The sequence below is a fragment of the Oncorhynchus clarkii genome, chromosome 14 (assembly GCF_045791955.1).
Source record: "Oncorhynchus clarkii lewisi isolate Uvic-CL-2024 chromosome 14, UVic_Ocla_1.0, whole genome shotgun sequence".
Classification (NCBI taxonomy): Eukaryota; Metazoa; Chordata; class Actinopteri; order Salmoniformes; family Salmonidae; genus Oncorhynchus; species Oncorhynchus clarkii.
In genome coordinates this window covers 5,834,465-5,858,957 of record NC_092160.1, presented here as the reverse complement: position 1 = coordinate 5,858,957, position 24,493 = coordinate 5,834,465, and the positions used below count along the sequence as shown (strand labels likewise).

Here is a 24,493-nt window from a genome sequence, read left to right as displayed (position 1 = left end):
CCATTCAATTTATAATCTACAAGTAAATATTCTCTTAATTGTACATTAATTTAATATAATCATATTTTCAAAATAGCCCGTCTTCTGCATGTTTACATGTGAATGTTTTTTAACCTAGCTACCATGACAGTAGCTAGCTAACCTAGCTAGATAACTTAGCCGACATAGCTAATGTTAGCTAGCATAACCTATTTAAAACCTTATAAAGCAGATCATCTATCTATATAATAAATTGTGACATTATAACATCATTAGATAGTATCAATTGTAACTTACCTGGCTTGAAAAGACGTTTGTGGTGATGTCACTTGACACTTTCTAGCTTCTGGCTGAGTTTTCCACAGCTTTTTTCTCTAAAACTAGCATGAGCAAGTAGTTAGTAGAAGAAGAACTGTGAATGAAGCTGATATTGCGAGCAGCCCCCTCTGCTAGACAAAACAAGCACAAAGCGATTGAGACATTAATCGGTAGTCTCTGCTGCCCGGTCTTTCTTTCCACGTATAATATTATTTCACTTTGCAGTCTGTTTTTAAAGCACAGTTAACAACGGGGACATTTCTGGGGACAGCTCCAGCCGGGGACAGGCCACCAAAAACGGGGACTGTCCCCAATGAACGGGGATGCCTGGTCACCCTATCTTAATGGCTCGCATACACAATCCATGTCTCAATTGTCTCAAGGCTTCAAAATCCTTCTTTTACCTGTCTCCTGCCCTTCATCTACAATGATTGAAGTAGATTTAACAGGCAACATTAATAAGAGATTATAGCTTTCACCTGGATTCACCTGGTCAGTCTGTCATGGAAAGAGCAGGTGCTCATAATGCTTGGTACACTCAGTGTCACATTTTGAGGATTTTGTAAGACATTTAAACTGAAACATTAGACAAGCTGGCAGAAATATGATAGTTTAGGTTTTACATTGTTTTGATTTGTTGCGCAACGCTGTATAGTCTTCACCTGAAATGGGACGTAAAATCGTAATATCCCACGTTTGTTTGTAAAGAAACATGTGTGTTGTTATTCCCTGTAGCTCTCTGGCTCTGGAGGATGACGAGGCTGATTCCATCTCCCAGGAGACAGCCGAGGCAGACACCATTCCAGAAGAGGAGGATCTCCATGCCAACCAGGCTCTGATTCCACTGGAATCTTCTGGAACACCGGAAGTGGAAGACAGCTTCCTGTAGAGATTTAAGAAACTTGGTGAATGTATAGCAACATTCCTGAATAGTTTTAGTGCGGGGGATGGGAAACTTTGATGGGGGTTGGGGCCACATATTGTTTTTTACTTATCATGAGGGTCCGCAGTGGCTCGCGGGTCTGCGTACACACATCCCTACCCACAAATGCAGTCAGAGCCGGCACTAGTTAATTTCCTTCTGCCAGTTGGCCATCCCTGCTTTAGTGGATTAAGACAACATGTTGCGATTTCAGTGAGGAGCTAACCCTAACAACATAAGCAATTCCCACTGCTTTAAGCAAATATTTCACAACTGGTACTTTCAAAATAATTCTGTGCTGAAAATCAATTGAAAATCAATAATTACAATGAGAGAGTGACATATATTTAATTAATGATGATTGTTGATTGATGATGATTTTAATAAATCTAATCAATGCAAAATACTCCATATTGAAGAGAGGGACCATTTTTAAAGCCTTCACATAATAATGAAGATGAAAAAATACCAGTGTCACATAAGAATAAAAATGTACATCAGGAAATTCATGATTTTAAAATACACTTGTAGTATGGTCACTATTGCAGTGTTTCTATGGGGATTTGTCTTGTCATTTTTCCTGATACATGTTTTGTATTTATATATTATAAAGATGAAAACATTAGGCTTCTAAAACCCTTTCAGTTTTTTTTACCCCTAAAAGTGGAGCATGTACTGTTACATTTTGCTTGTGTGAAAAAGTTCATATTTTTAGATGGGTAGGCTACTTTAGTTAGTAAAAACAATCAGACACACATCATCTTATGGCATCTATACTTCTCAACATCAATGGGATATGACATTCTAGTTGCACTGAGGTATATTTTCTTTGTTTTTACAAATGTGTACTTTCTATTTCAAGTTATTTTGCGGGAATATAATTAACTTAGAGAAAAGATTCATGCATTTGGCCTTAATTAAGCAGAATAGTGTACATTCAGTAAAGGTTATGTGTCAAATATCATTTTATGTTGTCTTGAGTTTTATAGAGATTTTTTTAAACGTTTTATATAGCATTTTGTTTAAACAATTCTGTATACATTTTGCACTTTACAATGTTTAGGGAAACATGAACATTTCCAAGAAAGAGATTTAGGTTCAGTACATAAGAGATTCAATGATGTCTGAGAGGTATGAACAAATGTTATGTTTTTACACAGAGGTACTGACTGAATGAGAAGTGATCTGAGCATATCACTGCCTTAGCACACCTGGTACAAGATTAGTACGTTGTTGTGTACTGTGCCCATGACTGATCTAATATCTTTGAAGTGCTTTTCTATTGTATGAAGTTCTATGAAAAATACAAATAGTAGGCCTAATGTTAAAATAAGCTTCTCTTTGGTAGGAGATCTTTTTTAGAAATGTGGGTATCGAGATTTTAATCTATATTATTGAAACAATGAAATGATACCTGAGAGAAGTCACTTATTTTCTTGTAACTTGCTTAGAGTCCACTCACAGAGGTTGACCTATGGTTAGATACACTACCAGTGAAATATAAATATGCTTATTTGTATACATTTGTCACATGATGTAGGAACACGGAATGCAGAACACGCAGGAATGCAGAACACACACACTACATAATGTAGAATATTCACCACACACACGCTATGGTACCAAAGCTTTTCTGTATGTTTACAAATGTATTTTTATATGCAGTATTTTGTATGTTAATTAAAAGTGATTATGTGAAAATAAAAGTTTATAATGAATATATAACACAAGAAATGTGTTCTGCATTTTATATTAGTTCAATGACTTGCAGCATTCTACTATTTTCCCATAACGGAAAATAATACATAGTTTTTTAGCTCTCTAATTTTCAACACCAACATCTGTTTCTACATTGTCTTGTATTTTAATGCCTTGGCTTTATCCATTCAATGTCGAAGAGATAATAAATGGCCCCTGATTAATTGACCATAAGAGAGATATCCCCAAAAAATCCATTGGGACTTTCCCAAGCCCAGCTAGACTTAGTTCAATCAAAGCCTCTCTTTTCAGCCCTCAGCACAAGCAAACTCAAAACTCAGCCGATCATCTACCGTGTCGATCATGGGTTCTCTCTCTGTGGAATGGGAATGGGGATGAGGCTTAGCAGGCTTGGGCTGGGGCTAGGCAGCAGAGCAGCAGTGTGACCCATCATCACAGCAGATTAGTCTCAGCACCATGGCATTAGGACTGGGAGGGCCGTCCTGTTTTCTAGCTAAACAGAGACACATGGTCATTAGTGGGGAGCGTGACACCTCTATCTGTCTGTTTATGCCTCTCTCTCTTTTACTGGCTTCTGGTCAGGCTAAGGGAGATAGAGACAGAAGAGAGACAGGGTTGGAGGAACTTTACTCGCTCCCGGATGGTGAATCCACAGAGCTCTGTGGGATCAGAGGCATACCACTGAGCTGAAGAAATCTACAGGTTCAGTAGAGTTCATTGTTTCCAATCTTAGCCATGTTACACAGTAACTTTTATTAATAGCATGTGAATTACATTTGAAAAGGCTTTCAGTAAGGTCTGGCCTATATTGCCTTGATTTCAAGGTGACAAATCGTGAAAGTTTGATTTCCAAATATCCTCTTTAGAAAAGAAGAAGTGTATGACAGTGAGTGACAGCAAAGATCCAGCGTAATGATTCCTCATTTTTCTCCTTGACCACAGACACAATAACAACACTCCTAGACATACAGACACACATAGATCTGGAGCAGATCCAGGATGGAGCTGTACCTGGCCTTCCTTCTGGGGATCCTGCCCACTGCAGCTCAAGGTACGACTCAACACCTGTTTTCAACTATACTGCATCGTATTGGGATTCATGTGTTGTGTTGTTGACATTGTACTCACTGCGTCTCTTGTGTCCTCCATACTTTTACATACATATTACCAGACTAAAATGCAATTTATATGCAGCGGTGGAAAAAGTACCCAACTGTCATACTTGAGTGAAATAAAAGATGCCTAAATAGAAAATGACTTGAGTAAAAGTGAAAGTCACCCAGTAAAATACTACTTGAGTAAAAGTGTAAAACTATTTAGTTTTAAATATACTTAAGTATCAAAAGTAAATGTAATTGCACAAATATACTTAAGTATCAAAAGTAAAAGTATAAATCATTTCAAACCCGACAGCACAATTTTCTTGTTTTATTTTTTTACGGATAGCTGCATGCACACTACAACACTAAGACATAATTTACAAACAAAGCATTTGTTTTTAGTGAGTCTGCCAGATCTGAGGCAGAGATGACAAGGGATGTTCTCTTAAAAAGTGTGTGAATATGCCAATTTTTCTGTCCTGTTAAGCATTCGAAATGTAACTAGTACTTTTGGGTGTCATGGAAAATGTATGAAGTAAAAAGTACATTATATTATTGAGGAATGTAGTGGAGTAAAAGTAAAAGTTGTCAGAAATATCAATAGTAAAGAAAAGTACAGATACCCTAAAAACTACTTAAGTACTTGGAACCACAGTTAATTTTAATGTATTTAACTAGGCAAGTCAGTTAAGAACAAATTCTTGTTTACAAGGACAGCATACCAGGGAACAGTGGATTAACTGCCTTGTTCAGGGGCAAAACAACAGATTCTTACCTTGTCAGCTCAGAGATTCGATCTGAGCAACCTTTCGGTTACTGGCCCAATGCTCTAACCACTAGGCTACCTGCTGCCCCAATACCTGATACTTAAGTATTTGAAAAACCAAATACTTTCAGACTTTTACTCAAACAGTATTTTACTGGGTGACTTTCACTTTAACTTGAGTCATTTTCTATTAAGATATCTTTACTTTGACTCAAATATGACAATTGGGTACTTTTTCCACCACTAGTGTAATGTTTATGTCCAATGGCCGATGAGCACCACTATGTTTTATCTATAATTTCTCTTCATATGACAAGGATTGAAAAGGATTTGCCAGTAGACTTTTGACTTGATTCATGATGATGACTGCTTGTCTAGCTTGCTATGTTAACATGATCAGTCCAATCAAAGCTATGGTAGATATAATATGATTTTACATAATTTTATCTGTGACCAATGACCTTGAGTCTTCTCAGGTGGGCACTTCTAATGTAAATCTATGGCAGCACTCAAGGGGCTTGAATTTTCGACATCTCCCCGTAGATTTTGCAGTGACGTAGTGTCCCCATGAGTGACAGAACACTGAGCCAATCACGGCACAGCTAGAGAACATTACCAATCCCTACGCTGCATACTTTCCCCACCACCACAGAAAGCACTGAGCTAGGCTGAAACACCTGCATTTTGGATCTGCCTTATTCAAGAAAGCAAAACATGTATGCGGCTTTATCAACTCAATGATTTTTTAATAACAGTGTTTGCAAACTGATATGTGACATGTTGTAATGCCAAAATAACATGCGTACAGGGCTAAACAGGTGGGGCTCTGCCCCACCAGCCCTGAATGATGTGTCGCCACTGGTTAGAGTAGGAAAGTGTCAACTACCAATCACATTTTATGCACTGCAGTGCAAACTAGCTGTAGCTTATGCTTTCAGTACTAGATTAATTCTCTGATTCTTTGATTATGTGGACAAAATGGCAGTTCATGCTGTAAGAGCTCTGATAGTTTGGAGGACGTCCTCCGGAACTTTTCATAATTACTGTGTAAGTCTATGGAAGGGGTTGAGAACCATGAGTCTCCTAGGTTTTGTATTGAAGTCAATGTACCCAGAGAAGGTCGGAAACTAGTTTACCTCTGGCTACACCATGGTGCTACCCTACAGAGTGCTCTTGAGGCCACTGTCGACCTTCATTGCAAAACAGTGTGTTTTAATCAATGATGTGGTGACGTGAATATATTTAGTATAGTTTTATCTGAAAATTATGCCATTTTTAATGTTTCATTATTTTTATTTTTATGAGCCTCTTTTGGTAGGACCGTAATGTCCTGTACATCTGCTGCTGTTTTTGTTCCATTGCTCAACAGCCATTTGATAGGGAGCTAGTATACTTGGAGTCCATAAGAAGGTGGTGTGTAATGTTATCGGGAAGTCTAGACCCAATCGATACTGAATAGCCCAAAACCAGGAGCACTCCCTCACTTTGACACTCTGAGGTTGAGCTGTGGACTGTGGTAACTAAGAAAATCTGCTGAACAACAAAACTCAGTTCTGCTTTGAGATAAATCAAAAACAAGACATACTTTACATGAAAGAATGAATTGAGACAAAACCTATTGTGATTTTCAGATGTTGTTTTCTGATCCATGCTTTACCAGATACAGGAGAGTGGATGCTGAAATAAATCCACCACAAGAGAGCCCAATAGAGCCCAAATTAACTTTTTTATCAAATAAGGTGTTAGAGAGTTAAAGGAGGACAAGAAAAACATGCCATTTGAAGCCCTATTCTACAGTAGCTTTATGTTGAAGTTCTTCAGACTCCCTTGGCCCCTGTGATTTGCTTGAGTGTCTCAAAGACGGCATTGTTTGTCCCTGTATCAGCGCATCACCAGCAGTTAGCTTTGTCACACCCAAAGGACATACATGGTTTTACCACCCCATACAGCTCCCTCTATCTCACTCTGACCCTTCTGTTTCGGGAAGAAAATAAGGAATTCAAAGATGTCTTTGTTTGTTTTTGTGTTGGTGTTTGTGGATGTAAAAGGGCCAGGGCATTACCATAGTCTAGGAGGGTGGTTCTCAAACCGTTCCAAGTATTTTTATTTAACCCTTATTTAACTGTATTTAAGATGTACAGTCGGGCAAAAAAGTATTTAGTCAGCCACCAATTGTGCAAGTTCTCCCACTTAAAAAGATGAGAGAGGCCTGTAATTTTCATCATAGGTACACTTCAACTATGACAGACAAAATGAGAAAAAAAATCCAGAAAATCACATTGTAGGATTTTTAATGAATTTATTTGCAAATTATGGTGGAAAATAAGTATTTGGTTAATAACAAAAGTTTATCTCAATACTTTGTTATATACCCTTTGTTGGTAATGACAGAGGTCAAACGTTTTCTGCAAGTCTTCACAAGGTTTTCACACACTGTTGCTGGTATTTTGGCCCATTCCTCCATGCAGATCTCCTCTAGAGCAGTGATGTTTTGGGGCTGTTGCTGGGCAACACGGACTTTCAACTCCCTCCAAAGATTTTCTATGGGGTTGAGATCTGGAGATTGGCTAGGCCACTCCAGGACCTTGAAATGCTTCTTACGAAGCCACTCCTTCGTTGCCCGGGCAGTGTGTTTGGGATAATTGTCATGCTGAAAGACCCAGCCACGTTTCATCTTCAATGCCCTTGCTGATGGAAGGAGGTTTTCACTCAAAATCTCACGATACATGGCCCCATTCATTCTTTCCTTTACATGGATCAGTCGTCCTGGTCCCTTTGCAGAAAAACAGCCCCAAAGCATGATGTTTCCACCCCCATGCTTCACAGTAGGTATGGTGTTCTTTGGATGCAACTCAGCATTCTTTGTCCTCCAAACACGACGAGTTGAGTTTTTACCAAAAAGTTATATTTTGGTTTCATCTGACCATATGACAATCTCCCAATCTTCTTCTGGATCATCCAAATGCTCTCTAGCAAACTTCAGACGGGCCTGGACATGTACTGGCTTAAGCAGGGGGACACGTCTGGCACTGCAGGATTTGAGTCCCTGGCGGCGTAGTGTGTTACTGATGGTAGGCTTTGTTACTTTGGTCCCAGCTCTCTGCAGGTCATTCACTAGGTCCCCCCGTGTGGTTCTGGGATTTTTGCTCACCGTTCTTGTGATCATTTTGACCCCACGGGGTGAGATCTTGCGTGGAGCCCCAGATCAAGGGAGATTATCAGTGGTCTTGTATGTCTTCCATTTCCTAATAATTGCTCCCACAGTTGATTTCTTCAAACCAAGCTGCTTACCTATTGCAGATTCAGTCTTCCCAGCCTGGTGCAGGTCTACAATTTTGTTTCTGGTGTCCTTTGACAGCTCTTTGGTCTTGGCCATAGTGAAGTTTGGAGTGTGACTGTTTGAGGTTGTGGACAGGTGTCTTTTATACTGATAACAAGTTCAAACAGGTGCCATTAATACAGGTAACGAGTGGAGGACAGAGGAGCCTCTTAAAGAAGGTCTGTGAGAGCCAGAAATCTTGCTTGTTTGTAGGTGACCAAATACTTATTTTCCACCATAATTTGCAAATAAATTCATTAAAATTCCTACAATGTGATTTTCTAGATAGTTTAAGTGTACCTATGATGAAAATTTACAGGCCTCTCTCATCTTTTTAAGCGGGAGAACTTGCACAATTGGTGGCTGACTAAACCTTTTTGCCCCACTGTATTTGATATATTCCAGAACTAGCACACCTGACTCAACTAGTCAACTAATCATCAAGCCCTTCGGCGTGTTCCTCTGCCCAGGTGTTTCTGCCACGTGCCAGATCTTACATGCCTGGATATGTATTTTATGTATCAGCTAGCCATATACTATTTTATAGCAATCTGGTGCCCGACCGTACTGTCGATGACGCAACATGCAACCATTAGTTGATGCATGCAACATCTGAGCAGAGGAACGCAACCCTTGACTAGGTAAATCAGCTGAACTAGTTCAGGGCTACAACTAAATTATGAAATGTCTGTGGGTCCCTGAGGGACTAGTAAATGTGTCTCCATTCACTCCCGTTCTCGGTAGCATGACATTGATATAGAGAAGAAAAGCAGAAGTGAGAGAGAGAATAGGATCTCTCCTTTAGAGCCAGACTGGCCAGTTCTGTCATTTGTTTCCTGAATTTGTGGTGTCCAAGATGACTCTTAATCCTAAACACAGAGTGACCAAGAAGACATTCAGAAAAATAAATAGTGATTTGAGGTTTAACTCGAAATTCCGAGTTGGATGTCTGTTAAAAACACATTTTCCAAGTTTAAGCTTTTTCTGAGTTCCCATTAGTCTTGAACGCACTGAAGTCAGAGATTTCCCACTTCCGAGGTCCCAGTTGTTTTGAAACGCGTAGATTTATGATCTCATCTCTATGTTAACCTCCTCAGAATGGCGACGTCCTGTGATCAAGCTAAACTCAGAGGTCGTGGTTGGGTCTGAAGTAGTACTGAACCCTGGCACCCCATTGGTCCTGAGGTGTGAGGGGGATGGTCCAGTCAACTGGCTGACCCGGTTGTCCAAACACAAGAGCTTAATCTCCAAGGGCAATGGGAGAGTCAGAACCTTCAAGGTGGACCGCCCCTCTGCAGAACACACTGGGACATATAAATGTGAATATACCAGTGTGAACGTCAAGGTTCGGGACTTGTTCTCTACGGTGCATGTGTATGTGAAAGGTAAGCTCAGAAGAGGAGAGAGTTACTGTTGGTTTACCATACCTGTAGAGACGGTGTGTTGGCCAGTATCCCTCATTCTAACACATCCCCCCTTCTCCACCAGACCCAGACAGCCTGTTTTGGACCAGCAGCGCGTCCCTGCGTGTGGTGAGGAAGGAGGGGGAGGACCACCTGCTCCCCTGCCTGCTGACCGACCCAGAGGCCACAGACTTGGGGCTCCGCATGGACAACTGTACCTCCGTGCCCCCAGGGATGAACTACACAGCAGACCCCCGCAGAGGCATTCTCATCCGCAACCTCCACCCCAGCTACAATGCTGACTATGTCTGCAGCGCCAAACTCCACGGGGTGGAGAGGACTTCCAAGACTTTCAACCTCAACATCATCCAAAGTAAGTAGGTTGAGTGTTGTGGAGGGATACTTTACTTAAAGTCACATGCTTGATCAGGCCCATGTACTGTACTGTAAAATTGCTATATATTCAAATTCAGGAACAAGCATTCGAATTGGCTAAGAAGTGTGTGCTTTTCTTATACATGCTGTGTTCCTGGTTCCCTCTGTGTCCAGGGCTGCGTTTCCCACCTTATGTATTCCTGGAAAAGGATGAGTATGTTCATATCGTGGGCGAGAAGCTGAGCATCCACTGCACCACACACAACCCCAACTTCAACTATAATGTCACGTGGAATTACAGCTCCAAAAAGGCAAGCACTTTCAGAGTATCTGGAACAACCTATTTGTTCCACTGTTGGCCAAAATAAAACGCATGACAATATGTCTTGACAATGACATTATGTTATTTTCCTGTCTCTTCTTACAGAGATTTACAATAGAGCAGAAAGTCCAATCAGTTGACAGTAACCGTCTGGACATTGAAAGCATCCTGACCATCCCTGTAGTGGACCAGTCAGACACAGGCAACATTACCTGCATCGGCACCAACGAGGCTGGAGTCAACAAATCTACCACCTCCCTGATGGTTGTAGGTAAGTTATTGGATAACTCTAATACAATTCAGGCACACATGGGGATATTCGAACACATTCCAGTCGCAGAACTGGATCGTGAGAATCAACGCAGACTGTATCAATACAGCTTTTTTTGGGTGGACAAGTTTAGGAAGTCCCTCTCTGTTTCAGTGCCTAATGAAAACACTTCTGGCTGACCTTGAAGATAACCACTCCCATGTCTCTCCATGTCTCTGTCCAGAGGAGGCCTACATCCGTCTTTCTCCCCAGCTGTCCTCCAAGCTGGCTCACCAGGGCCTGTCCATTGACGTGAACGAGGGGGAAGACCTGAAACTCAGTGTCCTGATCGAGGCGTACCCTCAGATCATAGGCCAGCACTGGGCCACCCCTACAGCCTCCTCCACGCAGGAACAAACCTTTACACGCTATAACAACAGGTGGGTGGTACTCATACAACAACAAGATGAAGAGCACTGACTGAGTGAGGAGTGATCCTCCTCTACCTGTTTTGGGAAGGCGTTTGGGGCTTTGGGACTAAAGGGCAGCAACAGAAAACTGTATTTTAAAATGTTCACGGATCAAAGGCTCACTTGATCATAATTATGCAGTGCATTCGGAAAGTATTCAGACCCATTACTTTTTCCACATTTTGTTACGTTACAGCCTTATTCTTAAATTAATAAAATATTTTTTTCACAATGGCCCATAATGACAAAGCAAAAAACAGGTTTCTAGAAATGTTTGCAAAAATATAAATAAATAAAAACAGACCCTTTACTTAGTACTTTGTTGAAGCACCTTTGACAGCGATTACAGCCTTGAGTCTTCTTGGGTATGACACTACAAGCTTGGCACACCTGTATTTGGGGAGTTTCTCCCATTCTTTTATGCAGATCCTCTGAAAGTCTGAGAGACTTGTTCTGAAGCCACTCCTGCATTGTCTTGGCTGTGTGCTTAGAGTCATTGTCCTGTTACAAGGTGAACCTTCGCCCCAGTCTGAGGTCCTGAGCGCTCTGGAGCAGAATTTCATAAAAATCTCTCTGTACTTAGCTCCGTTCATCTTTCCCTCAATCCAGACTAGTCTCCCAGTCCCTGCCGCTGAAAAACATCCCCACAGCATGATGCTGCCACCACCATGCTTTATGGTAGGGGTGGTGCCAGGTTTCCTCCAAACGTGACGCATGGCATTCAGGCCAAAGAGTTCAATCTTGGTTTCATCAGACCAGAGAATCTTGTTTCTCATGGTCTGAGAGTCCTCCAATCTGGCTGTCATGTGCCTTTTACTGACGAGTGGCTTCTGTCTTGAGTGCTGCAGAGATGGTTGTCCTTCTGGAAGGTTCTCCCATCTCCACAGAGGAGCTCTGGAGCTCTGTCAGAGTGACCATCGGGTTCTTGGTCACCTCCCTGACAAAGGCCCTCTCCGCGGATTGCTCAGTTTGGCTGGGAGGCTAGCTCTTGGAGTCTTGGTGGTTCCAAATTTCTTCCATTTAAGAATGATATAATCCCCTGTGTTCTTTGGGACCTTCAATTCTTCAGAACTGTTTTGGTACCCTTCCCCAGATCTGTGCCTCGACATAATCCTTTCTCTGAGCTCTACGGACAATGCCTTCAACCTCATGGCTTGGTTTTTGCTCTGACGTGCACTCTCAACTGTGGCACCTTATATAGACAGGTGTTTGCCTCTCCATATTATGTCCAATCAATTGAATTCACCACAGGTGGTCCAATCAAGTTGTAGACACATATGAAGAATGATGAATGGAAACTGGATGCACATGAGATCAATTTCGAGTCCCATAGCAAAGGGTCTGAATACTTATGTAAATACGGTTTTTCAGTTTTTTATTTTGAATACATTTGCAAAAACATTTTCTTTACCTGTTCCCGCTTTGTCATTATGGGGTATTGTGTGTAAATTGATGAGGACATTTGTTATTTAATACATTGTTGAATAAGGCTGTCACGTAACATATTGTGGAAAAGGTCAATGGGTCTGAATACTTTCTGAATGTACTGAAATTCAGAATGGGGAAACTGCAGAAGATTTGAAATGAGCTGATGTTTCCGTTTATTTGTTTATCTGGCACAAACTCAGACGTCACCACCACCGGTCCAAAGAGTTCTGTACTATGAAACTAGAGTTAAGGGAAGGAAAGAGCTAATGTTTTACCTCCGCTATGACACATAGCAGTAACTGTCTAAGGAGAACTAGCATGTATTAGTCACCAAACCACACAACATCTGCATTCATTCCACTTTTGTCCCAGTTAAACATTTCCAGTGACTACAATAAACTCTTAGAAAAAAAGGGTTCCAAAAGGGTTATTCAACTCTCCCCATAGGAGAACCCTTTTTGGTTCCAGGTAGATCTCTCTGTGGAACCCAAAATTATTCTACATGGAACCAAACTAATTCTACCTGGAACCAAAAAGGGTTCTTCATAGGGTTCTCTTATGGGGACAGCCGAAGAACCCTTTTAGGTTCTAAATAGTACCTTTTTTTCTAAGAGTGTATAGTCATGGCCAAAAGTTTTGAGAATGACACAAATATTAAGTTTCACAAAGTGTGCTGCTTCAGTGTCTTTAGATATTTTTGTCAGATGTTACAATGGAAAACTGTATAATATCAAGCCTCTTGAGGATTGACCACAAATTCTCAATGGGATTACGGTCTGGGGAGTTTCCTGGCCATGGAGCCAAAATATTGATGTTTTGTTCCCCGAGCCACTTCGTTATTACTTTTGCCTTATGGCAAGGTGCTCCATCATGCTGGAAAAGGGCATTGTTTTGTCACCAAACTGTTCCTGGATGGTTTAGAGAAGTTGCTCTCAGGGGATGTGTTGGTACCATTCTTTATTCATGGCTGTGTTATTAGGCAAAATTGTGAGTGAGCCCACTCCCTTGGCTGATAAGCAACCGCACACATGAATGGTCTCAGGATACTTTACTGTTGGCATGACACAGGACTGATGGTAGCGCTCACCTTGTCTTCTCCGGACAAGCTTTTTTTCCGGATGTCCCAAACAATCGGAAAGGGGATTCATCAGAGAAAATGACTTTACCCCAGTCCTCAGCAGTCCAATCCCTGTACCTTTTGCAGAATAGCTGCACAAGGAACAGAGAAGAGAGAAGTGGCTTCTTTGCTGCCCTTCTTGACACCAGGCCATCCTCCAAAAGTCTTCGCCTCACTGTGCATGCAGATGCACTCGCACCTGCCTGCTGCCATTCCTGAATCAACTTTAGGAGACGGTCCTGGCGCTTGCTGGACTTTCTTGGGCACCCTGAAGCCTTCTTCACAACAATTGAACCGCTCTCCTTGAAGTTCTTGATGATCCGATAAATGGTTGACTTTGGTGCAATCTTACTGGCAGTGAAGCCCTTTTGTGCAAAGCAATGGTGATGGCACGTGTTTCCTTCCAGGTAACCATGGTTGACAGAGGAAGAACAATGATTCCAAGCACCACCCTCCTTTTGAAGCTTCCAGTCTGTTATTCGAACTCAATCAGCATAACAGAGGGATCTCCAGTCTTGTCCTCGTCAACATTCACACCTGTGTTAACGAGAGAATCACTGACATGATGTCAGCTGGTCCTTTTGTGGCAGGGCTGAAATGCAGGGGAAATATTTTTGGGGATTCAGTTCATTTGCATGGCAAAGAGGGACTTTTCAATTAATTGCAATTCATCTGATCACTCTTCATAACATTCTGGAGTATATGCAAATTGCCATCATACAAACTGAGGCAGCAAAAAATTACTATTTGTGGCATTCTCAAAACTTTTGGCCACGACTGTAGATCAGGTCTGTTTTTCACTCAGGTATTCCGCTACCCTGCTGCTCAAGAGGATGATTGCACAGGAGCAGGGCCAGTACACCTTTTATGCCAAGAGTTCCATGGCCAACGCATCCATTACATTCCAAATCCAAATGTATCGTAAGTAAAGTATGAGTACAGACATACTAATACACAGTGTCAGTTCATACAACAACCATTCTCTCTGAGGAATACATTTTCTTTCAGCACAGCATCTATTGAACATATTTGTCTCTATGTTGAGTGTGTGAGATTTATTACTTGACCATGCCACTGACTTCCTCTGCTCTCTCTTGATTGGCAGAGAGGCCGGTTGCCGTGGTGAGATGGGAGAACATCACCACCCTCACGTGCACGTCGTTCGGTTACCCTGCTCCCATAATCCTCTGGTACCAGTGCTCTGGAATCCGAACCACGTAGGTGTTAGAGAGGGCACAGTGGTATGATATTGCCATTGTAAAAGATAGACTTAATAAGTATAGTATGTATTTAAAAATATATAATGACGTATTAGGTATCATAACTAAATGGGGAACTCTATCCTATCTGTGTCTTCCTATGGAACAGGTGCAATGAGAACGCAACAGGTCTCCAGATGCCTGCTCCTCTCTTGGCCCAAACAGTCGAGGTCCAGAGGGAGGAGTATGGAGTGGTCGAGGTCCAGAGCGTCCTGACAATGGAACCGTCCAGCCATAGGATGACCGTGGAGTGTGTCGCCTTCAACCTGGTCGGAGTCGGTAAAGACACCTTCGCCATGGACGTTTCCAGTAAGAGCCAGAGCACGGTCATCCATGGTTATCCTCAGGCTTACTGTCTTATCCTTAGTTCATACTCCTTTTTCCTGTGTCGTCATAGTCAAGCACATGAGCTGTACATGAACTGTCTGTTCTTTTGTTTATTCAGATTCACAATAGCCGTTACTTTAGCTGCAGCTACTCTTCCTTGGTTCCACATAAACCCATAACAAAGCCATCACACACAGCATGTTCTAAGTGTGTCATCACCAGACACCCTGACTTTTCTCTCTGATTGGATAGATATAATGTTCACCTCCACTCTATTGGGAGCAGCTGGTGTGCTGGCCCTTCTCCTCCTGCTACTCATGGTCCTGCTCTACAAGTACAAACAGGTAGGACACAAAACACCCTCTGCAATATAGAAAATATACTAATAGACCAGTATGCAATCTCATCTAAAATAAAATAGGCAAGAAACTGACTGATATGTTCATGAATAGAGTATTAACAAATACATGTAGTTTGAAATCATTGTTACCTTTAGTCAAAGAAACCATGGAGAACCCTTAGTTATTCAAATGGTTGACTAATATACATTTCCTTCCCTCTGAAGAAACCGAGATATGAGATCCGGTGGAAGATCATCCAGGCCAGTGAAGGAAACAACTACACCTTTATCGACCCAACTCAGATGCCGTACAATGAGAAGTGGGAGTTTCCCAGGGACAAGCTCAAGCTAGGTGTGTGGCCTTTTCTTAGATAGGCTACTGCAGTGGTTTGGTTCTTGGAAGTTTGATGAAAAATGTCATTTGGCCTTACTACTGTTAGGCCATACAAACACATTGAATAACAGATACACTACATGGAACAACAGATAGTCCCCCCAAAAGTTTGTTCTGAAGTGTCTGTTCTATATCTGAGAGATATAAGAAAGATTTTTCTGACATGTATTTGACCACTTATCTCCATATACAGTGCTTCCATGAATTGTTTTAACTGGTCATGGGGGACCTTCAGAGGAGTCTTGTGAGGCTTGTGGGCATCCTAAGGCAAAAACAATGGACATGTACGTGTTTGTGAGCGACCTTTCCACAGAGGGATCATATTAGTGTGTAGCCCAAACTGTTCGGACGCTACAGACAGAAGTTGGAAGATCGGCTGTACGGACTACGGAAGAGTCCTAAGATGCTTGTCGGGGTAGTAGAGCAAAACTACGACTCCCACAAGGGGGTTAAAGTTAATTTCCTGAAATTCTGCACATTTTGCCATGTGGCGTAGCGAAAACTTTGCCGTTTTAAAGCAAGTTGGCTGCAATTCTAAACAGTTTGCCATGGAGCGGAGAGATGTTTTTGAAATTGTATAAATCATTTCATGCAATTCTGCTCATTTTGCCATAATGTGGAAGCACATGTTAGCAGTTTTTAATATGATAACTGATGATCAATGGGCCCCATCCCGTCGGTAATTCGACCATGCTTACTACAAGTTTAGATAGCTGGCCGCTAGACTAACTTACCATGCTAGAAAAACATTGCTGACATGGGCTAATTGACTGCTGATGCACAACCACATTTCGACATTGCACCTTGTGTATTCTTCTATTCTAACTATCAACAGTAATTTGAGCCCTCGACTGAATTATTATTGACATTTTTTCGTGAATTTGCCAATTGCCCATCCCTGGGTTAGATATTCCATACTGTATGGTGAATGAGTGGAATCTCAACTACATGTACAACTGTAAAGTGTATTTATGGGAAATAAAGGATATTGACATACAGTCAGACTAGAAAGTGATGCGTTGGATGTGTGACCCGCAGGAAAGATCCTAGGAGCCGGGGCCTTTGGGAAGGTGGTGGAGGCCACAGCCTATGGTCTGGGGGAGGACGACAACGCGGTGCGAGTGGCTGTAAAGATGCTCAAAGGTCAGAATCCATTGAATTGAACACGTTTTTTTAGTTCAGGAGTAGAATTGATCAAAGTCTGAGAAACCGTCTGTGATCACAGTGGTACGGGAGTGTCATATGATTGGGTTTATCTTTCTCTCTGTTTATTTATCTATCTATCTGTCTATCTATCTCTTTCTGCAGCCAGGGCCCACTCAGATGAGAGAGAGGCTTTGATGTCAGAACTGAAGATTCTGAGTCACCTGGGACAGCACAAGAACATTGTCAACCTCCTGGGAGCCTGCACTCAGGCGGGTGAGACTGAACACTATAAAACACAGCTTCCTATCTGAAGAAGTGCAGAGACATTCAGAGAATTACAGTATCTGTATATTTTTGTAAATGCGTCAAGTTTCGTACTATGTGGAAGTTTGAAAGTTTTCTCAGTTTATTATAAAATATCAATGTTTCTTATCTCAGGACCTGTACTGGTGATCACTGAGTACTGTAGTCATGGCGACCTTCTGAACTTCCTGCGACACAAGCAGGAGACCTTCCTGAACTTTGTCATGAACATACCAGCGGTACCAGAGGAGACCAGTGACTACAAGAACCTCTGTGAAGGGAAACAGTTCATCAGAAGGTATGGATAATGTTGGCACCAAGCCCATGAAAAAGAAGGCGTACTCTGACTCACCTTTATTCAGCATACAGAGAAGCAGTCTTGTGAAGTAACCACTTTGTGTGATTTACCACCTCTCGACCCTCACCCTCCTCTCCTCCCCTGATCCCGTTCTCCGCTCCTTCTACCAGTGACAGTGGGATATCCAGTGTGTGTTCTGACAGCTACCTGGAGATGAGGCCTGGTCCCCAGCCTGTCAACTCCTCTCTGGGTAATTGATCCGTCTTACTCCCTTTTCTTTTATCTAGCACCATTCATTGCATTGGTTCACCAGTTTATTGTTGTTTGTCTCAGTTGGACATTTCTATGAACATAAAAATTCGGTTCTATCAGACTCTGTGTGTGAGGATGGTGGGCCGGACTCGTGGCCGTTGGACATGGAGGACCTGCTGAGATTCTCCTACCAGGTGGCTCAGGGCCTGGACTTCCTTGCAGCCAAGAACGTGAGTCACATCAACACAAAGTTTCACAACAAAGGTTGCGAAACAAGGCCTGTATAAGTACACTTCGCAGTTGGAGATTATGTTTGATGAAAATTCAGCAGACTATAGTTTAAAAAAAAATATAATCTCTTGGAAAGTAGAGATGCACTTTGTGATGCCGCCGTAAGCTACTGTAACTGATTCTCTCTCTGTCTGTCTCAGTGTATTCACCGGGACGTGGCAGCTCGGAACGTCCTCCTGACAGACCTCCATGTGGCTAAGATCTGTGACTTCGGCCTGGCACGTGACATCATGAATGACTCCAACTATGTGGTGAAGGGCAATGTGAGCAAACAACAGTGACAACCTCAATAACATGTTCCATGTCAATAAAGAAACATTCACGTGTGTTTGATATGCGTTTCCTCGCACCATGTGTCTATAGGCGCGTCTGCCAGTGAAGTGGATGGCTCCAGAGAGTATCTTTGACTGTCTCTACACTGTCCAGAGTGACGTCTGGTCCTATGGGATCCTGCTATGGGAGATCTTCTCTCTAGGTGAGCTGGCATAAACATAGATTTCTCAACATAATAGATGTTGATATCTCTGGTGAAATCATTCAGTCGTTCTTGTTTTGTTGTTTAATTCATGTGCCTTTGTTTAATTTCTTTAGGAAAGAGTCCCTACCCCAGTATCCTGGTGGATACTAAATTCTACAACATGATCAAGTGTGGTTATCAGATGTCTCGACCAGACTTTGCACCTCCAGAGATGTAAGTTACAGATTCAGGGCTTTTAGGTTTAAACAACCTTGTCCCCAGGCCAATTGGGCTTCATTGGGATACACATTCATGTATACTACAATATCCTTTTATAATATTCTGCAAGACTGAACAAAGACCCCCTATGTTCCAGTCATACCCCCTGTTCAGCATTTGTAATAAAAGTACATGTATTGTGCCATAGACACATTAAGCATGGCTGATTCCAGATTACTTGGCTGGAGTTCTGAGCCCTACATTGAAAAAGTAACAAAGCTCTCCTCCACAATCAAACACCCCATAGAAACGAGAAAGAAAGAGTGTATTTTTCAATATCTCCAAGGCTCCATACATCTATCTGTGTGTGTCGATTCGCTGTGGTTGCCACACTGCCCGGAATAACAGTATTGTGGGTCCGGAGACAGAGCGACAGAGGGGGACTGAGACTGAGTCAGGACTTATTCATCTGGGCCCCTTTGTGTGGGGATGAGTCAGTCCTTGGTCAGGCGTGGTTCTGCGTGTTAGCCACATGATCAGCAGGCTGGGGCCCGAAACAGTGCCATTTCACAGACCAGGCAAGGAGAAGACTAGAGGGACTGTAGTGGTGTTTAGGAGGGGTGCATCTCCGGTGTTCGAAAGACCACAGAGCTCTATATTGAGACAATCTTCTCCATGATGCTTGAGGGCCTTGTAGAACGACGAGGAATGATACAAAATATTGTATTTTTTTTACGGTATCGGAACCAATATGATACTTCAAATCAAATTAGATTTGTCACATGCACTGAATACAACAGTTGTAGTATTTACAGTGACAAGCTTTCCTACGAGCCCTTCCCAACGATGCAGAGTAAAAAATAACACAAGAGGAATAACATACACAAGAATCAAGCGACTGTATATACAGGGAGTAGCAGTACCAGATCAATGTGCAAGGGTACGATGTACAGTATTTGAGGTAGATATTTACATGAAGGCAGGGTAAAGTGACTGGGCATCAGGATGGATAATAATAAGAGTAAGAATAAAGAAGAATAAGGTAATGATGTATTTATGTCCCACTAGGTATACAATCATGAAAATGTGCTGGAATCTGGAGCCAACAGAGCGACCGACCTTCAGCAAGATCAGCCAGCTGATTGAGAGATTACTGGGTGAGGAGCCAGAACGTCCAGATCAGGTAACACAGACAGGGGGATTGATGTTTACCATGGTAGATAAGCTGTATATCTCTTATCAGGATAAAACAGCATCTACCCTATGGACAGCATAAAACATGTTTCATTGTCAGACTGGATTGACCAGACTTAAGCATTGTTTGAAGATAGCAATACTGTAACTCATGAATGAGTTTTTGTTTTGAAACCTGTTCTCTTCAGTGTTCTACTCTCCTGTCCCAGCAGCACCAGAACATCCAGCTGCAGCAGGACATGATGGTCGAGGAGTTGGAGCTGTGTGATGATAATGATGAGCCTAAGTGTTGTGACGGCTCCTGTGACCAGTCGTGTGAGCACGAAGAAGAGGAGCAACCACTGGTGAAGACCAATAACTATCAGTTCTGCTGAAAGCATAATTCTATTTCTATGTCTGACAGCTCCGACATCATCAAACTGTCCACATTCTGATCTGGAATTCGTCCACTTTCTATCTTCTCCTGCTCACTGTAGAATCATTCTGGGAGCACAGAGCCAAAGAAATGGAATTGTGATATTTTGTTAAAGCATTGAAAATCAGTTTTTAGGCCTGTTTTACACTGTATACAGACAGGAAGCTGCGAGAGTCATGTCATGTGACTTGTTATATCCCATGACAAGTTTTGGAAAAACAAAGGCGGGAATGAATCTAATCACAGATAGTGCCTTAGATGTGTAATTAATATATATAATGCCTTATTTTACATTAATTACTCTTCTTTGTTGTTTTGGAGATTATCTTTTAAATCTATGCACCAAAGATGCATCTACCCTGACAGAACAGATTGTGTTGCTCACAGCTTTTTGTAGGCTATTTGTACTTTTAATGTACATTATCTTCTTCTGTAGCCACTATTGTAAGGGTTTATCTATTATTTGAGGGAAATGGGAACGAATGCTGGTGGTGTTTGAATTGACATTTGTCGGCGGGTTCACTTTCACATTGCAGGACTACCTTTTCTCAACATGCTATGCAGCAGCAAGACAGTAGCAAACAATGCAATTGTATAATTTCTGCTACAGTATATTTGAGTTTTTTTATTCGTATGATGGCTTAGTTTGATGCTGGACGTAATAACATGAGATGCAATTTAACTGGGGAACACATTCCATGTATTGTCCCTCAGCCTAAACATGCTGCATGAAATGCATTGAAATGGATTTTGAGACGCTATTTACATCAATGAAAGCATGTGTATTGTTTAAAAAAAAATCTCTAGCCATAGTTGTTTTGTATGACAGTCACAATATGACAGAATCACGCAGCTGTCTAAATGGCACAAGATTTTAGTTGTGCGTTAACCAATATTACTTCAGACTCAGCCAGTCGACATATAGCCTATATGCTATATGATACAGTAGGGAATGAAAGGCAGATAAAACTGTATAAGGAAATCTGTGGATCACAGTATTGACAACACAAAGGCTTTGTTTTTGATTGATTCAATCGATTCTTTATTTCTGTAACACTCAATATTTTGATGTTCATTCATTCGTCACTTCATCATTTTTGGGGGTCAATTATGCTGTAAAAATGTTGATTCATTGTATTGAATGTAGAAATCAGCTAATACTGCCTACTGTAATTATGATGATTGCAGATACAAGCTCTACGTCAAAGTGAAAAGCTATATGTCAGCTGTAAAATCAGAATTGTTGTAAGACGTTTACTCGAATTGTCAGCAGCTATTCTGAACACTGAGTTGAAAGGAGAGAAAACTATGAGCTTTTTATTAAAGGGAGATGTAAAAAATGTTCAATTGCATATTCATTATCTCCAGCACCACCCCAACATCAACATGAGAAAATGGCGCGTTTCTATGTTTATTTGTAAAAAAGATAAAGATAACTATTTCCAATGACATCATTGGTGTGTGTGGCTGATCTGAAATGGCTAGCTAGTTAACGGTGGTGCGCGCTAATAGTGTTTCAGTCGGTGACGTCACTTGCTCTGAGACCTAGAAGTAGTTGTTCCCCTTGGCGCTATGGGTAACGATGCTTCGTGAGTGACTGTGGTTGATGTGTGCAGAGGGTCCCTGGTTTGAGCCCAGGTTGGGGCGAGGAGAGGGACGGAAGCTATACTGTTACATTGATGCTGTTGATCCGGATCACTGGTTGCTGCGAAAAAGGACGAGGTCAAAAGGGGGGTGATTGTGGCCGATGTGAAATGGCTAGCTAGTTAGCGGTGGTGCGCGCTAATAGTGTTTCAGTCTGTGACGTTACTAGCTCTGAGACCTAGAAGTAGTTGTTCCCCTTGCTCTGCAAGGGCCGTGGCTTTTGTGGCACGATGCTTCATGGTTGATGTGTGCAGAGGGTCCCTGGTTCGAGCCCAGGTTGGGGCGAGGAGAGGGACGGAAGCTATACTGTTACATGTGCATAATGTGATTTTAAGCATTTATGAGTAGGCATTGTCTTCTAATTGCTTGATGATGTCATTGGAAACACAGGCTGCCGTTACACGATGAAACTTTCACGCAATTTGAGTTGCTTCTTCATTGCTTCGTGAAATAATAAGCAACTCATTATTATTTCAGCAGCCAATCAAAACAATTGGCTGCTTTTGTCACATTATTCATTCGAAGGTTAGGAATTCTGACCCAGTTGTCATGTCAACACAGCTGTCAGTGCTGTGCAGCACCATCAGTGGTCAAGGTTGACAGAACAGAGACTAGCACAACAAGAGATCATATACAAATGATTGTACATGGTTTAGCAGTCAATAAATGATATTTTGACCTGAAAAATGTCCACCATGATCTGCGCTAGCTAGCTAGCTGTGTTGGTGTTAGCAATGTCATTTTGGCTAGCTAACAAGCTAAATTGTACATAATGCATATCTTCTATATCCTTGCTGTTACAATAACCAAATGGTTGGATAAACAACTCATTTGTGAAACCACAATGTAACGCAGCAGAAGACATCGGGAGATTCTCAAACAAGCAGCTTCAATTTGATTGGCTGTTGCATGCAATTTTAATCACGTTTGAGTAGCTGCATGTAACAGCAAAGTTGCTTGAGATGATGTCACTTGCAACCTGCAACTGTAGCGAAAATGTTGTGAAAGTTGCTTTCATGTAAGTCCAGCCTTATCTTCCACTATCTTTTTTTACTACAAAATATAGAAATGCACAATTTTCACATATGTTGATGTTGTGGTGGTGCTGGAGATGATGAATATGAAGTGAAACATTTTTAAATGTCCCTTTAACTGTATGTATGATATACATTGAGTATACCAAAAATTAAGAACACTTGCTCTTTCCATGACAGACTGACCAGGTCAAAGCTATGATCCCTTATTGATGTCACTTGTTAAATCCACTTCAAATCAGTATAGATGAATGGGGAGGAAGGTTAAAGAATGATTTTTATGCATTGAGACAATTGAAACATGGATTATGCACCATTCAGAGGGTGAATGTGCAAGACAAAAATGTAATTGCCTTTGAACGGGGTATGTTAGTAGGTGCCAGGTGCACCGGTTTGTGTCAAGAATTGCAATGCTGCTGAGTTTCATGCTCAACAGTTTCCTGTGTGTATCAAGAACGGTCCACCACCCAAAGGACCTCCAGCCAACTTGACACAACTGTAGGAAGCATTTGGAGTTAACATGGGCCAGCATCCCTGTGAAACGCTTTCGACACCTTGTGGGGGTGCAACTCAATGTTAGGAAGGTGTTCCTAAGGTTTGGGATACTCAGTGTAATGTAAATGTTATTTTTACTTTACTGCTTGAAAGCAAAGGACAAATCATTTGTGGGTCATCCTTTTAGTTTATGCTAACCAAATCACAGTATGGTTTCTGCAAGGACAGTAATTACATTCACAGACAATGTGTCGCAAACTCTGAAACTTGGCTTTCCTTGGAAATATGTAATTTTCCATTTACCCTCGCCTTCAAAAACAAAATATTTCAGCCTAGATACTCTATTGTACGTCCTAAGAAAGAACAAATAGGACCACAACAGGGAACAAAATGCTACATTCCTGTGAGTTTTAAACTGTCCCCATTTTGGATACAATAATGTCTTCTCTGCATTTTTCTGAAGTTTCATTCCATGTTGTCATGACAGGTTGAGCAATACCAGACCACCTAAATAGGAAGTAAGAATCACCCCAAACAAAACCACAGAAACTTGATTCAACATAAATAAATACTTTTTAACTTTATTTAGAAAGTCTTGAGCAAAACCACTCTGGAAATGTCATCATTTAAGCTTGAACCGGCCAAGTCAAGTGACCGGGCGATGCCAGTGAGGGAGGCGTGCCCTGCTCAAAATGAAATGGAGGTCCGTGCCACACGCTCATATTGTTAACGATGCAGCATGGTGCATCGTTCAGAAACATACATCTCTTTTCCATAAAATATGTTTGAGTTATAAAACTATTTTTCATTGTGAAGGCAGATAAAGCGTTTTTTAAATCAAAAGTAATGCCTTTCGCATGTGAAAACACAGAATCCTACTCAGTACGGGGCATTAATAAAATCCACTGATTGTTCTCTTGAAATTCCGTTCGAGCAG

At 41.6% G+C, this 24,493-nt stretch overlaps 2 protein-coding genes across 4 annotated transcripts in view; both read left to right on the top strand.

Moving 5' to 3' along the window:
• Nucleotides 1–2,953, top strand: part of LOC139366170 (platelet-derived growth factor receptor beta-like) — a 59,748-nt gene extending 56,795 nt beyond the window's left edge. For both annotated transcript variants that reach the window (XM_071103345.1, XM_071103346.1), the window contains exon 23: nt 1,033–2,953. In XM_071103345.1, the coding sequence (XP_070959446.1) occupies nt 1,033–1,186 (154 nt within the window). In that variant the 3' untranslated portion in view covers nt 1,187–2,953. The remainder of the gene's footprint in view (nt 1–1,032) is intronic.
• A 551-nt stretch (nt 2,954–3,504) lies between these two features.
• On the top strand, nt 3,505–24,232 carry LOC139366171 (macrophage colony-stimulating factor 1 receptor 1-like). Of its 2 annotated transcripts, none has more exons than XM_071103348.1 (22): nt 3,505–3,640; nt 3,881–3,989; nt 9,221–9,508; nt 9,612–9,899; nt 10,076–10,212; nt 10,329–10,494; nt 10,718–10,913; nt 14,294–14,409; nt 14,594–14,705; nt 14,857–15,056; nt 15,327–15,418; nt 15,640–15,766; nt 16,847–16,951; nt 17,117–17,227; nt 17,393–17,555; nt 17,726–17,805; nt 17,928–18,037; nt 18,239–18,361; nt 18,462–18,573; nt 18,690–18,789; nt 19,843–19,957; nt 20,181–24,232. In XM_071103348.1, exons 2-22 carry the CDS (start codon nt 3,938–3,940, stop codon nt 20,340–20,342), a joined length of 2,955 nt encoding a protein of 984 aa, XP_070959449.1. In that variant the 5' UTR covers nt 3,505–3,640; nt 3,881–3,937; the 3' UTR covers nt 20,343–24,232. The 2 variants fall into 2 exon arrangements, with proteins under 2 accessions (XP_070959449.1, XP_070959448.1); XM_071103347.1 differs by having other exon boundaries at nt 20,178–24,138.
• Nucleotides 24,233–24,493: the final 261 nt, after the last annotated feature.